Source organism: Microtus pennsylvanicus, chromosome 1, assembly GCF_037038515.1.
Source record: "Microtus pennsylvanicus isolate mMicPen1 chromosome 1, mMicPen1.hap1, whole genome shotgun sequence".
Taxonomy (NCBI): Eukaryota; Metazoa; Chordata; class Mammalia; order Rodentia; family Cricetidae; genus Microtus; species Microtus pennsylvanicus.
The window spans coordinates 124,479,718-124,496,566 of record NC_134579.1 but is presented as its reverse complement, the minus strand read 5'-3'; the positions used below and the strand labels follow the sequence as shown (position 1 = coordinate 124,496,566).

Sequence of the window (16,849 nt, the reverse complement as noted above, 5' to 3'; positions counted from 1 at the left end):
CACACATTGGCTCCACACCCACATACAGTATTACCTTACTGATGCTGTGGTCAGTTTCGACACAACAGTGAGTATTTGTGAATCCAAGCATCCCTAAGCATGGAAAAGCATGCTAAAGACATGGTGGAAATATGTTAGCGCTACCATCACCTCAGCCCGTTACTGTTCCTGGGTGTGGCATCTGTTTCGTTGCAGGCACTAGACTCACGGTAGATGTTTCTAGATAAGTGACCTGCAGAGGAATGTTCTGTTCCCACAGAAAGAAGAAGTGAGGAAACGACACATCCGTCTGCACATGGAAGGGACGCTTACCGCCAGGGACAAGGTCGGAGTGCAGGACTTTGTGCTACTGGACGCCTACACCAGCGAATCCGCCTTCCTGGAGAATCTTCGCAAGCGGTTCAGAGAGAACCTTATCTATGTACCGTAACCATTTCCATTCCCCCTCCCCCTGTGCACAGCCTGGATGACCTTGAATGACGTCACCACAAAGGGCACGTAGGGGGTGCTCTCCACCCAGCCGGGTAGAGATAGGAGTAACTTAAACCACCTTATGCCACAAGAGATACTCCATCAATTTACCTAACTTGAGAATCCAGGAGCAGTCTAGGGTTTCAGGCAGCCACTGCTCTGCTCTGCCTTTCTTCCTGATGCAATTTCTCTTGGCTTAACAACAGGATAGCAGCCAGTCCCCGAGTGGGCATCTGGGCATTAGCTTCACAGACATCTCCCTGAGCACTGGTTGAACATGCAGGGCGAGCTTGCTTCCCTGCGCTCCAAAGCCCCGTGCTAGCCTCCCATTGCCAGCACCTCTCCAGACTTCAGCTGATGGCTCTGCTCAGATTCACACTGTATTCACGTTTGTGATCTAACCCCTACCAAAGACCCCTTGGAAGGCAGTCACAAACAAGCAAAGCACTTAATGTCTTAATGCAGAAACAAAAATATTTGGAGCCGGGCGATGGTGGCGCACGCCTTTAATCCCAGCACTCGGGAGGCAGAGGCAGGTGGATCTCTGTGAGTTCGAGACCAGCCTGGTCTACAGAGCTAGTTCCAGGACAGGCTCCAAAACCACAGAGAAACCCTGTCTCGGAAAAAAAAAAAAACAAAAAACAAAGAACAAAACTATTTGGGTCCCTTTGAAAGTATGTGGGGCGCTCTCAGATTCTGAATTTGCGGTGTCTCGCAGCACAGAAGGCAGATGTCTACGTCAAGCACTCAGATCGTTGCTGACAAGGTTTTTAATCACTAGGACAAAAATCAACTGTGGATCCAGGAGAGAGAAGAGCATTCTGATAAAAAAAATTCTCCGCTACTTTAATCAATGTAACCAGAGCTGTGAGGGTGGGAAGTTGTACCCAGTCTTAGGGTCAGTCCTGATGACCCTGTTACCCCGTGTCATTTCCGCTCTGCTTATACAGAAATTGTGTTTCCATTTTATAATCAAGGGTGATGATTCTGAAGGTCAGGATAAAACATACAATTTAAGAAATATTTTTTTCTAGTAACCTTGGTATCAACACGCTGAATTATAACATATAATACAGTAAGTATATACGACATATATATAGTATATACACACACCATATAGTATAATACATATAAACATATATAGTATATATACACACTTTATAATATGTATACACGTGCACACTAAAATGTAAGACAAATATTTTTGTTTCTGTTGAGATCCTGTCCCCTCCTCAATGAAAACTCCCGGAAGCCCTGTAGCTAATTCGCCTTCCCACGCGTTGCCTTCTGCACACCTCTGAACATGACACTATTTGTACACAGAATTCCTCACGTGTGGTGTGGTCCCTTCCTTCAGACATACATCGGGACCCTGCTTGTGTCTGTGAATCCGTACCAGGAGCTGGGGATCTACACTGCGAGCCAGATGGAGCTTTATCAAGGGGTTAACTTCTTTGAGCTACCGCCACACGTGTAAGCAGCTGCCTTTTCCCCCCCACTGTATATATTTCCCTCTCTCTTCCTTCTTCATATCTGTCTGTCCATACGTCCGTCCATCAGTCCATCCTCCGCCTCCGTGAAGGACGCTCCTTGGGTCCTGTACTCTTGCATGCAGAAGCAGTAGAAAATGTTAGGAGGAGGGGGCTTTGTGGAGCCTCAGAAAAGTGAGTGGCTAGAGAGTCATCTTCTCCGGGATGTGGCTAATGTGGCGCCACCTGCTGGTGCTTGAGAGTCACTGCAGCTAAGGACCCGTTGGATCTGATCCTGAGCAATTTTCTTGCCTGGTTGGCACACTGGGCTTTACTCAGCCTCCCGCTTCCCTCTGCTGCTAACTCTAGGCTAGTTCTCCCCTTAGGTGTCTTGGAGGCAAAGCCTCCTCTTAAAATATCTACAGATTTCCCCTCAGCACCACCAGTGGTTCCACCACTGAGCCCTGAGCTTGCCATCTTAAGTTTCGCTTCTGATCCCAGAAATAAAATGCTCGTGGTAGTCTTTCCTCACAGGCTGATAGTATAGGAGTTTTTAATCTTTAGTAGAATGTTTCACAGGGGTGTGATTTAGGCTTATTCCCCAAAGAAATGTAAATAGATTTTTTAAAAAAAAGGAAATTCGGTGGAGCTCGATGTGTGTTTGATGGTAGACAGTATGTTTGATTCACAATCTCTAGAATAAGATCGATTAGGTGGTCCCAGTCCCTTACTGTTGCTGGGATGAGCTATCACGGCAAAGGCAACTCAGGGGACAAAGGGTCAATTCTGCCTCACGGGCGAAGGCTAAGGAGGCAGGAGTGGGAATCAGCTGGTCACAGCACATCTGCAATCGCAATCGGGAAGCAGAGATCCTGTACCCTCACTACTGCTCAGTCTTCCGTCCCTAGTTACACAGCCCAAGATTCCAGGCACGGCATCAGTGGTGGGCAGATCTTCTCCCTCGGTCTCCCACAGACTGGCCCACATCCCAGATGATCCTAGGTTCTGCCATGTTTGCAGTTGCCGCCAACTATCACACAGGTAGATTCCAACAAGGTGCCCCTGGCCTTTGACTCTGTCGCAGAAGTTTGTCATCAGTGTTCTCTGTGGCAGACCGCTCAGACGATCCCTGCAGAGGGGTTTTTCTGAGGTGCTACAGTCTCTCTGTGGCCTCCCAGAGACAGGATATCTGGTCTTTCTGCCCAGGGCAAGTGAGCAGCATTAAGAAGCAGTGTGCTTCCGCCCACTCTTCCCCTAGCTATGCCATCGCCGACAATGCCTACCGCATGATGTGCTCAGAGCTAAACAACCATTTCATCCTCATCTCTGGAGAGAGCGGGGCTGGGAAGACAGAGGCCTCCAAGAAGATCCTCCAGTACTTCGCAGTGACCTGCCCAATGACACAGTCACTCCAAATAGCCCGAGACAGACTGCTGCTGTCCACCCCAATTCTGGAGGTGAGTGGCCTTAAGGACCCCTGCAGGAACTTCCAGGAGGCCCCAAGGAAAAGGAGCCCTTTGTGCGCAGCAGTAAAAATAGGCAAGTGAGTACTGAGAAAGAGGGGTTTGACAGGCGCTGTCACCGGGAAGGACATGACCCTGAAGTGAGGCGGGCAGGTTCGGATGTAAGCCCCAGCAGCCTCAGCAAAGCCCTCTGGTCCAGAGCTGTCTTCCCAGCTGGGGAAGGTGCTGGGGTCTCCAGAGGCCTTGGGCTGGGGGCATGAATGACAACGGCACATCTGGATTGTCACCGCTACCATGGCAATGCACCAACCTGCGCCCTGCGTGCCTGCCCTGTCTGTAGGAGATGCTCAGCTACAGCGGTTTGCAGCTGGCCCTTGGGTGTGAGGCGGGTGTAGCGACAGCTGCCAGTCGCGCACACTGAAGCCACACACACTGTCCTGGGTGGTTTCTAATAGCTCTCCTCTGAGATTCTAGTGGGACCCCCCCCCCCGCGCTTTTCCTGTGTCCAAATACAGCGTTAGAATTGGCTCCTCTGTGGTTAGGAAACATTTTTAGAAGATAAGTGTGGTTTTCCTCTTTAGCCCCACCCACCGCCCTCCATTTTCTTTGGGGGCGGGGACTTGCCAGGCTTGGTGAGCCGGAGTGACACTGTGTGACATTTGTATTCAAAGGCTTTCGGAAATGCCAAAACCCTCCGGAACGACAACTCCAGCAGGTTTGGAAAATACATGGACATACAGTTTGACTTTCAGGTATGCCGCAGTCCAGGGCAGGCTCTTGGGGTCCCTTTACCCAGGTAACTTTTGGGAAAGAGGCATTTTTGACCCAAGCGGTGGGAAAATCCAGGATCAGAATCATTTTTTAAAAGTCTGCATGTGGGTGTGTGTATAGGCATGCATGCTGCAGGTGCGTTCCTGAGCACATGGCACCCATATGGAGGTCAGAGGACATTTCAGTCCTTACTTTCTGCCTTATTCAAGACAAGGTCTCCTGTTCCACTGCTCCACAGGTCGGGCTAGCTAGTCTGTGAGCTCCCTGGGGATCTTCCCATCTTACTGTGAGAGCGCTGGGACTGTGGACACGTGCGGAGGATCCCAGGCAGTTTTATCTGCACCATCTCCCCAGGCCCCACCTCATCCTCCACCCCACCCCCTTCTATGTCTTCATGGCCAGTGCTGGGTGTAGACACGGATGTCTAAGAAGCCACACACACAGCTGCTGGAGTTCATAGGTGAACCTATTAGAAGATGATAGATTGCATCAATTACAGGCTCCTGTGTGGTGAGGCTGTTGTCACATGATCCAGAGTACAGCCAACTGCTGTGGCACATAATCCCAGCACACAGGGGGCCGAGGCAGGAGGATAGCCATGGCTTTGAGGTCAGCCTGGGCTACGGTGTGATATGGGCGGTGTTCCACTTGCAGAGATGTCCCACGGATGCATACATGTCCACAACAGCCCTGCTCACAGCACCAGACTAGGTGCTGCATCCAGCACAGAGAGGGCACCTTGTGCACCCACAGAAGAATGGCTACGGCGGGGTGTGTTTACACAGTGAGGTGACACAGATAGACCATAGCTTGACGTCACAGAGGTGGGCCCTGGCGATGGACAGGTCGCCATTTTTCACAGAGCTTGAAAACAACCCATTGAGCAGGTGTGCGACCTGCCTCAGACAGGGCAGGGTAGGGAATACCTTCCACTCTGTGAGCCGGACACCCTGGATCCAAACACCACCTGTTGTAGCATGAAGGCAGTTATGAGCAGCATGTGAATGAATGAAGGAATGAATGAATGAGGCTGTGCTACATATGGAATTTAACACATCGGTTGCATGTCAATACATATGTCCTTACAGACACATACGTATTCCAAGTGGCAGGCTGGGGTGTGGCAGATATCTGGGGTTGCAGAGCAGGAGCTAACTCTGGCTGGCTCAGGGCCTCCCAGAAGCTGGTCTATGATCTGCTTGTGGCATGTACATAGACCCTGAAAGACATTTCCTGGCTGAGTGGATTCAGGCTTCTTTTGTAATCAAAATTTAACACATACACTGGAAATGTCAGCTCAGTGCATTTTGTATATATGTCTGTCCATGGGGCCGGGGGTTACCAATCAGAGCAACATGTAGAAATTCTCAGCAGCCAGAAGTAGCCCCAACAAGGGTTACCATGCCAAGGGTTGCCATGGTACTAGTCCCTCAATCACAGTTGTATGTAGCTGATTCTCACGACAGGGTCACATAGGTCAAATAGGTTTCTCAAATGTATCATGTTGACTGAGGAAAGCCAGGCATAAAACACATAATGCAGGAGGTTGTGAGCTGTAGGGCAGAGTGCTGGGATTTGAACTCCTTTCCGGAAGAGCAGGAAATGTGCTGACTTTCCAGCCATGCTTTAAAAAAAAAAAATCCTTTTCAAAATCACCACCAGAGTCAGTAGAGATGAGGTCATCTTTCCAATGAATGAGGAACTGGAGAGATGGCTCAGAGGTTGAGAGCACTGGCTGCTCTTCCAGAGGTCCTGAGTTCAATTCTCCACAACCACGTGATAGTTCACAAGCATACATAAATAAAAATAAAGCAAACTCCTTCAATCCAATGACACTAAGTGTTACTGGTGATTTTAGAAGACCTTTACCTCACACCATACACAAAAATTAAATTGTGTGAGTTAGCAAGACAGTTTGGTGTGTGCAAGCACTTGCTCCACAAAGGTGATGGCCCAGGTTTGGTCCCCAGAACCCACATGGTAGAAGGATGGAACAACGAAATCCTGAAAGTCATTCTCTGACGTCCACATAGGTGCTGTGGGACATGTGCATGCCTGCTTGCACACACCTACACATACTAACACATACACATTTTAAGTTATTTTAAAATTAGCACAAGAGACTATAGTCCAAAACATTAAATGGTAAAACAGGCTGAGAAAGTACCTTCCTGACCTTGGAGTGGGCAAAAAACAGCCTAGAAACATCAATCACTGACCCTGAGAGACTGTTATTCATTCAAATCTTAAAGCACTTGGGAGATGAGGCAGGAAGAGCGCAAGCTCAGGGAGCCTGGACCACACAGTAACGCTGAAGTCAGTCTGCTACTGAGACTCCCCCCAAAACCACCCTAAGCTAGACCTCTGCGGTTGGTCAGGCCCACAGCGGGGAGGGGACTTGTCAGAGCCATCCCCCTGCGTTTTTTGTTTCACAGGGCATCCCCGTAGGTGGGCATATCATCAGTTACTTGATCGAAAAATCCCGCGTTGTCTACCAAAACCATGGGGAGCGGAATTTCCACATCTTCTACCAGCTGCTAGCGGGTGGTGAGGTGGAGCGCCTCACCTCCCTGGGGCTTGAGCAAGACCCCCACCTCTACAAGTACCTCTCACAGGTGGGAAGGAGCCAAGGCCCACTCTAGTGGCCCTTGGGAGGAGGGAGCTGGGTGTTTGCTCTTCTGATTGAACCTTTCTGCATGATACAAGCAAGCTAACACATCTTCTCTGCTGATGGGCAGCCTTCTCACCTTGGTAAAGCAACCCAATGTCTAATTCCCAGTAAAAAATTAGATTCGGTTGAACAATCTCAGAAACAGAGGGAACAACACCAGGGGCAGGACACTGGCCTCAAATGTGCAAGGCCCTGGGTTTGAAACCTGGCACCAACTAAAATGAACAAACATGTTGGAGCCAACCCTCAGATATGTAGATGTGGTCCTTCCAGAGTGGGGTGGGGATGCCAGAGCTGGTATAGGGATGCAGCTCAGTGGTCCAGCTGGGGATGCACAGGGTCCTAGTCTTCAGTGTCGCACACACTCCCCTTGGGTTTGCCGCACAGTCAAGGTAGAGTTGCTGGTGCAGGTCTGACAGGCATTGCTGTCCCTCTCTGCCCCATCCACCCATCTGGAAAGAACTCTCCCCAGCTCCCCGCCTTCCACTGTGAGGTGGAAAGAGCTTGGCCGTCCCTGTGAGTGGGCCTGGGAGTTAGCGCTGTCAGAGGGACATTCGGAGGTTAACTCATTTCTCTGCAGCCTGTGCCAGGGTTCTACGTTACCCAGGCTGTGTGAAGCATTTGGTCCCATTAGCACCTTTCTTTGCCCAGAGCTGTCCCCACCCCGCTTTCCATTTCACTGGGCCTGGCTTCGCAGGTGGCCAGGCAGAATGCAGGGGAGAGAGAGCAAAGGTTATAGGAAAGTTAGGACCAGCGTGGCACAGAACCCTTGGGAAGAAAGCAGGAATGACTTTAAAGAGCCAAGTCGAATGGAGAGGAGTAAAGAATCTCCTCAGAAAATCCAGAGCTGGTTCTCAAAGCCAGGCTGATGTGGGTTTGCTTTGTGTTTCTTGTTAAGGACCTGTTCTCCCAGCATAACCACGTGTCTGTCATCTTTGGTGCCTGATCTGGGACTGACTGAAACAGAGAAGTGACATAAGCCTCAGTCACTTCTCCAAACATCTGGTGTTCCCTTTGAGAATCACATCTCTCTCTTGGAGAGAGATGCAGGCAGAGACACAGACACACAGACAGACACACAGATAGAGACAGAGACACGGACACAGACAGAGACACAAACACAGACACACAGAGACACAGACAGACACAGAGACGACACAGACACACAGACGCAGACAGAGACACAGACACACAGATAGACACAGAGACAGAAACAGACACACAGACGCAGACAGAGACACAGACACACAGACAGACACAGAGACGACACAGACAGAGACACAGACACGGACACAGACAGAGACACAGACACACAGACACAAACAGAGACACCAACACACAGACACAAACACAGAGAGATACACAGACACAGACAGACACAAAGACGCAGACAGAGACACAGACAAACACGCACACCTTTATTTTTATAGATTTTTTTTCCCCTGACCCAACTGCTTTAACCAGACCCATATGCCCCACTGGCTTTGCCAATGTGTGTTTGTTTTGTTTTGTTTTGTTTTTAGCCCATTTCCTGATGCCCCACAGTGTTGGGGAAATGTCCAGCAGTTTGCACTGCTCTGAATCAACTGTGTGTCTCAGACAGACAGATGTGCACACGCTTTGCCTGCAAGGGGCAGGAAAAGATGTGGGAAGGGACAGCTGCTCGGATTCCATGGAGATCCATTCTAGGACCTGTCATAGATGCTCAGCTCAAGTCTCATGTAAAATACCAAAGAGTTTGCATATGACCTATGCATCCTCCTGTATATGCTAAGTCGTCTTCAGGTCCTCTGCATGACCAAATACAATACAAATGCTGCTTTAGGAAGTTACGGGGCCTGCGGAGATGGCTCAGTCACTAAAGTGCTGCCCCCCAACCGTGACGACCTGAGTCTGAATCCCTGTCATCCACATCAAAAGTGAGGAGGCAGAGACAAGAGAGAGGGCCCTTGAGGCTCAAATCCAGCCAGTCTAACTGAAGGGGACTCCCACATAGTTGGGGTTTCTTCCAAGACCCCAGATTAGGCACAAATCACCCCCAAATACCTGTTTTCACAGGGAGACACCTTTGTTGGGGGGGAGGGGAGAGCTAAAGTGGCTGCTTCCTGGCTCGGTCCTTGCAAGTGTCATTTTTAAGAAGAGAAAGAGGGAATATCTGGGTGGGATGGGCTAGGATGAGGTGATAGAGGAGACAGGGGCCAAGGGAGAAGAGGGAAGGAACAAGGGAAAGGAGGTAGGGATATCTGTCCCAGAGGGGTCAGGGGACAAAGTACTGCCTCTGGATAGAGAGAAGATGGATGTGACCCACAGGAAAATGGCGGTTTAGAAAGGTCAAGGGAAACCCAATGTTAGGATGAAGTGTTTAATTTTAATTGGGCATATTAATTAGGTGAGCCAAAGGAGCCTTTTTTGGTTTTTTGTTTGTTTGTTTGTTTTTTGTTTTTCAAGACAGGGTTTCTCTCTTTAGCTTTGGGGCCTGTCCTGGAACTAGCTCTTATAGACCAGGCTGGCTCCAAACTCACAGAGTTCCGCCTGCTTCTGCCTCCTGAGTGCTGGGATTAAAGGTGTGCGCCACCACTGCCCAGCTCAAAGGAGGTTTCTGATTGCTGGATTTCAATACTTTGATATCTGGACCTTGGTGGTAGACCTCAGGAGGAGGAAGTGGCCAAATAAGAGAACAGACCTTGGTGGCCAGCTTTAGAAATGTAATCTAACAGATTTTAGCAAGACAGAGGGACTGGGGAGAAGGCTAGGGCGAGTGTCCCCTCACCAACCAAATCAGTGAGCCCCAGGATCAGTGAGGGACCCCGACTCAAAAAAAAGGTGGAGGATGATCGACCTCTGACCTCTACACATAGACTCATGGGCACAATAGTTAAACACTGTTATACTGTACTGTTTAGGGAATAATAACAGAAGTCTGCACATGCTCAGTGCATTGTAACTTACCTGAGTATTTTTGGTTGAATGTGAGAATACAGAATTCACAGACATGGAACTTGATTTTCTACAACTGGGAATTTTATTCTGACTGATTCTCAGTGAACACTATCTACAATACAGACACATTTTAATATGATAGATCTTTAGGTAGCCAACAAACTGGGAACATCTTGTATTCCAAATGCAAAATAACTTTTAAAATGTCTAAGCTGTTTCCTTTTAAGTTGCGACATTGTAGGGCCAGCAACATGGCTTAAGGGATAAATCCACTTGCATCAAAGTCTGATGATATAAGTTCTATCCCTGGCTGACACACGATTAATAAAAACCCAGAGACAGCGAAATGCTTCACGTAGAGGAGGAGAAAACAGACTCCTGCAGGTTGTATCTGGTCTCCACATATCCTGGCGTGCATATGCCCACACATATATACATACACATAATTAATAAATACATGCAATAAAAATTGTGACATTAGTGGGTCTGTTATTTAAAAGGCAGCACACAAAATTAATTAAAAGTCTGATCCCGTCTCTGCTGCCGATCAGTCTGTCAAGTGCGCATCCTCCCCTCCTCCATGGGGCCTCCAGTCTAGCCCTGCAGTGAGGGATTTTTGTTTGTTCTGAATATCCCCAAGCGCATCAGGACCATCATCCAAATTTAAGTGCTGCTATTTCTTTGCCTGTTTTAGCCGATCCCTTTTAGACAAACGCCTTCCAGTTACTTAGCAAAATGAAAGAGGAAATGTGGTTTAAAACAGGTGCTGAGAATATAGATCACTAGCTTTGAAAGTTTCTCATGACAGGGATTTTTAAAGATGAAGTACCAAGTAAGATTGAAAATAAGAAGTTGCCAGCAAATGATCTCCACTAGGTGGTTGAAAAGCGTGTCTACAGTGGACATTACAGGAGTGGGTTCTGGATGGTCAGAGAGCCACTCCGAGTTAGGAGCAGATGTGTGCATGTTCAACTGTCCTTAAAATGCCACAAACTGATCCAATTGTGTCATAGGGTCACTGTGCCAGAGAGTCGCCTACCAACGACAAAAACGACTGGAAAACTGTGTTCAATGCCTTTTTTGTCATTGATTTCACAGAAGCTGACCTTGAGGTAAAGGCCCTGGGGTTCTGTCTAGATGGGAACTACCCTGTTTTCCTGGGGTTTTGGTCACTGTAGGACCACTGAATTTAGCAAATAAAAACACGTGTCAAGGCCTGGAGGATAAGTAGTTAATATCCCAGATACGGCTATGGCATAGAGCAGTCGACAGAGACCTGGGACATGGCAGTGGGATGGTGCAGTCAGTAGAGGTCTTGATCCCCAGAACCCGTGTTGAAAGCAGGTGTAGGAGCTGAAGAGATAGCTAAGTAGTTAAGAACACTTGTAGCTCTTGCAGACAATTCATTTGGTTCCCATTACCCATGTCAAGTGACTGGCAACCATTTATAACTCCAATTCCAGTGGACTCAATGTTAGATAATATTTTTTTTAAATAGACTTATTTTATATGTATGAGTGTTTTGCCTGCACGTATGTTGGTACATCCCATACGTGCCTGATGCCCACCTAGGCCAAAAGAGGGTGCCAGATCCCCTGGATCTGGAGTTACAGATGTCTGTGAGCCCATCATGTGGATGCTGGGGAAAGAACCCAGGTCCTCTGTAAGAGCAACACGTGCCCATAGCCACGGAGCCATCTCTCCAGCCCCCTAAGAAAAAGAAAGCCAGGTGTTAGTGTGCACACTTGTGATCTCAGCAATGAAGAGGCAGAGGAAGGGGTCTTGGGCTCGCATGGTAAGTTCCAGGCCAGCGAGAGAACTGGTAAACACAAATAAAAGGTGGACACGATGCCTGTGAGCTGACACCTGGGTTCCTCGGTTCCGTGCACACAAATGCAAACACATGCATGCACGTACATATGGACGTGCACATGCATGAACATGCACACGTGACCATGCACAGGGTGACATAGAGGACATGTTGTAATGCAAGCACTTGGAGATAAATAACAAAGAATGCTGAGTGTAAATCTGCCTCAGGTGTTGTATGGAAACAATTATAAAAGATCAGTCAGCCTAATCAAATAGAAAACGGGCATTTGGCTCTTTGCTCAGCTTGTTTCTGCAGTGTTGCACAGAGGGAGGTGACATGGTCCCTGCCCGGGTTACGTCCAGCCCCGATTAGACCCATCGGGCTTGCACATTTATTCTTTATTTACTCTTCAATTTTGAAACAACTTGCATCATGGGTAAACATTAAATAGAATTTTAGTTTTTGATTTTCCATTCTGATTATAAATTTGTTTATCTTTCAAGAACTAAATGTTGTCTTATAAAATGAGGATATTTGAGACATGTTATTTGAAAACTGAAGGATTACCTGTGGGGATGGTTTATTTGTTTTGAGACATGGTCTTGCTATGTAGCCCGTGCTGGCCTGGAACGCTAGTGATCCCCCTGCCTCAGCCTCTCAAGTGCTAGAGTTGCAGGCATACATTATCCCTGCTAGCTGGGAATTTGTTTTATAAACTGTTTTTTAATAAGAATGTTTTGTTTTTTGGAGAAAGGGTTTCTCGGGGTAACAGTCCTGTCTATCCTGGAACTCACTTTGTGGACCAGGCTGGCCTCACAGAGATCAGCCTGCTTATGCCTCCCCAGCGCTGGGATTAGAGGTGTGTGCCACCACCGCCGGGCTTATAAACTGATTTTATAAAATGGATCTCTGTAAGTTCGAAGCCAGCCTGGTCTACAGAACTAGTAACAGGGCAGCTAGGGCTATTACACAGAGAAACCCTGTCTCAAAAAACCAAAAATAAATAAATAATAAAATGCTTATGTACTTATATTTTGTGCTGGGGAATGAGAGAGGCTCCCATCCAGCCTCTACTCCTCATTAAGATCATTAGTACTGGAAGTGACCAGGGCCCATTTATAGCGAGGAGGCAGCTGGCTCTGTGAGCTGGGCTGGGATTTGGGGGAGGAGACATCTCAATGCCATTTGTCACAGAGGTGCTGCTGACTCCCCTGCCTCTGTGCCCTGCTTGCCTACATCTCTAGAACCTCTTTGGGATCATTGCCAGCGTCCTGCACCTAGGCAACATTTGCTTCAAGGAGAACAAACAAGGTTGTGCCAGCGTTCCGGACACACACGAAATCAAGTGGATTGCCAAGGTGACCTTCCTTTTCTGAAGAGCAGGGGGGTGGGGAGCCTGGTCCCCAGTGCCCACAGCAGCCCAGATGCCCAGTACTACATGCTTTTGCTGATGCCAGTTAGGAAGATTATGGGGAGCTATGACCACTGAACTTGCTTCTGTCTTTTGTTTCTGAGATAAGATCTCTCTACACAGCCTAAGCTGGGCCTGACCCGGATCATTCTGTCTCTGCCCCCTGAGTGCTGAGATTCAGGAGTGAACCACCTTGGCTGGTTCAGTGAGGCCCTTTTCTCCCTAAAATGATGAGGGCGGGGGACCCTGGACCTGGAGAGGACACAGGTTCTCTACAGTCACTGAATGAGAGCCAAATTCCTTCACGCAGCTCCTGGGGCTCTGCCCGGCGGTTCTCCTGGAAGCTCTCACCCACAGAAAGATTGAAGCCAAAACAGAGGAGGTGAAAAGGGAGAGATATGTGTCCCCCACCCATGACTGCCTGACTCAGATGGTAGCTCTCTGGTGTCCTCTGTGGGTAACAAACCTCCAAACCCAGCCCACCAGGCCCTGAATGCTTCAGCTCTTGCTGGGATCTCAGCCTTGTCTTCCGACACCCACACCCCTATTCCTCCACCCTCTGTTTCTCCATCCCCCATTAATCATCCCACCTCCCACCCCTCGTCTCCTTCCCCATCTCTTTCCCTCCTCCTCCCCCTCCCCCCAGCTCATGCCTAGGACTTGCTGCCTCCTTCGTGGAGTCTTGCGCATGCTGCTCTCTCTGCTGGAATGCCTCCCCCTGTTCTTCATGCTTTAGCCCCGAGAGCCCTGAATCAAGGCCCTTTCCCTGATCACCTGCCTCGACCTCACCTTTCTCCTCATGGCACCTGTCACTGTCTGCACCGCGGCTTTTCTCTGTGTGGTTCTTTGCGTGTTTGTCAACGCTCCCACCTCTGCACCAAGCTCAGTCCGCAAACACCAGGACACCAGTCTAGGTCCTGGTCTCCTAACTTGTATTCTTTGCTCAGTCCCCATGGAAGACTAGTGTGAAAACTGAGGGGCGGGGCCCATTCTATCTGTAAATGACACATCTTACCCTTCCTTTCAGGTGATATGCCCACTGACAGTAGAGCTCTCTGTCTATGCTAGAGATGCCATGGCAAAGGCCATATACGGGCGGACATTTACTTGGCTGGTCAATAAAATCAATTCTTCCCTAGTCAACCAGGTGGGTTAGCATGTGTTGCACGTTTTCACTGAAGTGGTGATGTCTTAAGATCATTATAGTAAAGAGGTTGTGAAGGATGGACTGCATGTGCCTCGTGGACAGGGGTTCTGTCTTATCGGGTCTTCCAATGCCTCTCACACAGAAGGTGTGCACCTCAGATGGCTTGGCAGTACTTCTCAAAGTCTGGTGCCCACAGCATCTGTGGTATACCAGATGGCTCTGGATGCATACAGCAGCTTTCTACAACTATAGAATTTTAACAATGCCTAAACACGTACAGCTGACCTCCAAGTACCTGCTTTTAAGTGGGTCATTTCTCCTTTTTAAGTGGAATCAGATAAGATGGGAGTTTATTTAAGGCCAGAAATTAAGGCATGACTGTAGGCCTAAGAGCAGAATACAGACTGGGGGAAGCAGCATCTCAGTTCATTCCGACAGAAGAGCCTGCTGTGTCCTGTTAAAAACAGTAAGTGGCCCTGGATAGCTCAGCAGTTAAGAATGCTATTGTTTTCGCAGAGGACACAAGTTCAGTTCCCAGCGTCTGCAAAGGGTGGCTCACTGCCACCTATAATTCCAGTTCTAGGGGACCCAGATGACCTCTTTTGGCCTCTGTGCATACTGGAACACATGTGGTATATGTGCATATACACACATAATTATGAACATTTAAGTTAGTAACAATAAGCATATTTTCTTTTTTTTGCCATTTGACAGTTGGTATTTTATTCAGATAGCAGTCTCATTACATGTGGTCCAAGAATATTGAAAGAACTCAAATAAAATCAGATGTGAAGGTCAGTCTTCACACATCATAGCCAACGATGCCACGTTTGCCTATGATCTCTCCGACATAAAACCACATCCACACCTCAGTGGCCACCAAACCATTCAGCACAGCTTCCTTAACTGTAAGATGTTTGAAACTACCAGTTTTAGCACTTTGAATTATTTTTTTTGCACTCTGAATAGCTGCAGGGAGTTCAGCAGGGGTTGGGGGAACCAGCTCAACCTTGGCATATTGCCAAAATGTGGCCAATTGAGGCTTCGAGTAAGTCACAGCAGTGGATACTAGCCCCGGGGCTTTCTCCGCGAAGTTACGGACGAACTTGGCCATGGTCTAGGGTGGAAGGTCATAAGCATATTTTCTATGGCTCCAACTGAGCTCCACAAGTTGGGTGATGGAAAAGTGTAGAAGTTTACTTAGCTTAGGGTTCTGGAGGCTGGGGAGTTAAGAGCACAATGCTGTATGTAATGGAGTCTCCTCCAGCACTGACATGGAAGAGGATGGTCCACTGTAAGGTAGGATGTTCTGGTGAGTGGCCCCTAACCGTCTTGGTGGCCCCTCCTTGGGACCTTGTCCTCCAAATATCGATATTAATGATCTGAAGGTATTTCTGACATGTGGTCTTTGGGGAGACACACTGAAACCACAGCCTCGTTGGGAGGTGCCCACCTTTGCTGGTATAAAGTGGAATTCATGCCACTGCCTCCTCTCACCTGGGCACACACTTCCTGGGCAGTTTGTAGGTCACTTTTCATTGTTGATTTTTGGATCAATGCAAACCTCGGAGACTGGAGAGACATGAAATCATGACGAGAAGCAGAAGGCAAGGTGTTACTGGCCTAGACAAGCCACAGGCAGGTCCAGCTGGGGGGCTGGCAGGAGGAGCAGCCTGACAGGCCCCAGCAGTTGCCCTGTGAGCCACTGCAGAAGAAGGCAGGAGCCATGTGCTTTAGAGTCTCAACCTTGGGGACAACAGGGCTCTGAATATTGCAAAATGACAAAGGCAGCTGGATCAGTCCATTTTCCCCTACCTTAGTGATGATGAGAGGGATGAGTGTCACACGGCAAGAGAGGAGATGCTCTGTGCGCCGGCTCTGGTCTCTGTCTTCACAGGAAGTCAGCAGCAGTGTGCGGCAGGGGCTCTGCTCTGATGTTCTTATCTAGCTGATGACCTGCCCCAGAGGCCCTACTTCCAAACTCCATGGTCAAGTTTAGCTTCCTCTTAAAGCCTCACGGCGGGGATTAAGTTTCAACACAAGAACCCTTTGAGTAAAAGCTAGAAAAATGGCTCAGGGGTTAAAAGCACTTGCTGCTCTTGCAGAGGACCCAAGTTTGGTTCCCAGCACCTGCGTCAGGCAGCTCACAGCTGCTGTAACACCAGCTCCAGGGAATCCAACACCCTCTCTCTTCTGGTCACTGTGGGTACCTACAAGCAGGTGGCAGACACACATACTAAAATATAAATACTTAAAAAAAAATGAAGTTTTGGAAGCTACACAGATGGCCAAGCCACAGCACAAGCAGCTAACGGCATGCATTCCCCCCCATCCCCCACCCCCGCTAGGATTTCACCCAGAAGACTGTGATTGGGTTGCTGGACATTTATGGCTTCGAAGTCTTCGACAAGAACGGGTGAGTGGCCACTGCTGCCTGCTGTGCTTGTCTCTGTGGTTTCAGTGAGAGTCTACGCCATGGTTAAGGAGCTGGAATTCGTTTTCCTGTCCCTTGACCAACAGGTCCCCGCAGCCCTCAATTCACACACTGTTCTAGGCAAGTGCCCTACCCACAGGCTGCCTCCCCAGCCACTCAAACACTGACCTGTTTCCATGTGGTCCTTCCCGTCACTCAAACACTGACCCATTTCCACGTGGTCCTTCCCGCTTACTAGCAGACTGCTCTATAGAGAAGA

General features: G+C 48.7%; 1 protein-coding gene and 1 pseudogene across 1 annotated transcript in view; one reads left to right on the top strand and one right to left on the bottom strand.

Moving 5' to 3' along the window:
- The first annotated feature begins 280 nt into the window (after positions 1-280).
- Positions 281-16,849, top strand: part of Myo1h (myosin IH) — a 40,643-nt gene continuing 24,074 nt past the window's right edge. The window contains exons 1-10 of the mRNA XM_075957715.1: positions 281-421; positions 1,829-1,944; positions 3,199-3,397; positions 4,075-4,155; positions 6,610-6,789; positions 10,799-10,897; positions 12,843-12,956; positions 13,320-13,391; positions 14,037-14,156; positions 16,505-16,572. Of these exons, the coding sequence (XP_075813830.1) occupies positions 296-421; positions 1,829-1,944; positions 3,199-3,397; positions 4,075-4,155; positions 6,610-6,789; positions 10,799-10,897; positions 12,843-12,956; positions 13,320-13,391; positions 14,037-14,156; positions 16,505-16,572 (1,175 nt within the window). The 5' untranslated portion in view covers positions 281-295. The remainder of the gene's footprint in view (positions 422-1,828; positions 1,945-3,198; positions 3,398-4,074; positions 4,156-6,609; positions 6,790-10,798; positions 10,898-12,842; positions 12,957-13,319; positions 13,392-14,036; positions 14,157-16,504; positions 16,573-16,849) is intronic.
- LOC142840997 (ATP synthase F(0) complex subunit g, mitochondrial pseudogene) lies at positions 14,846-15,270 on the bottom strand (annotated as a pseudogene).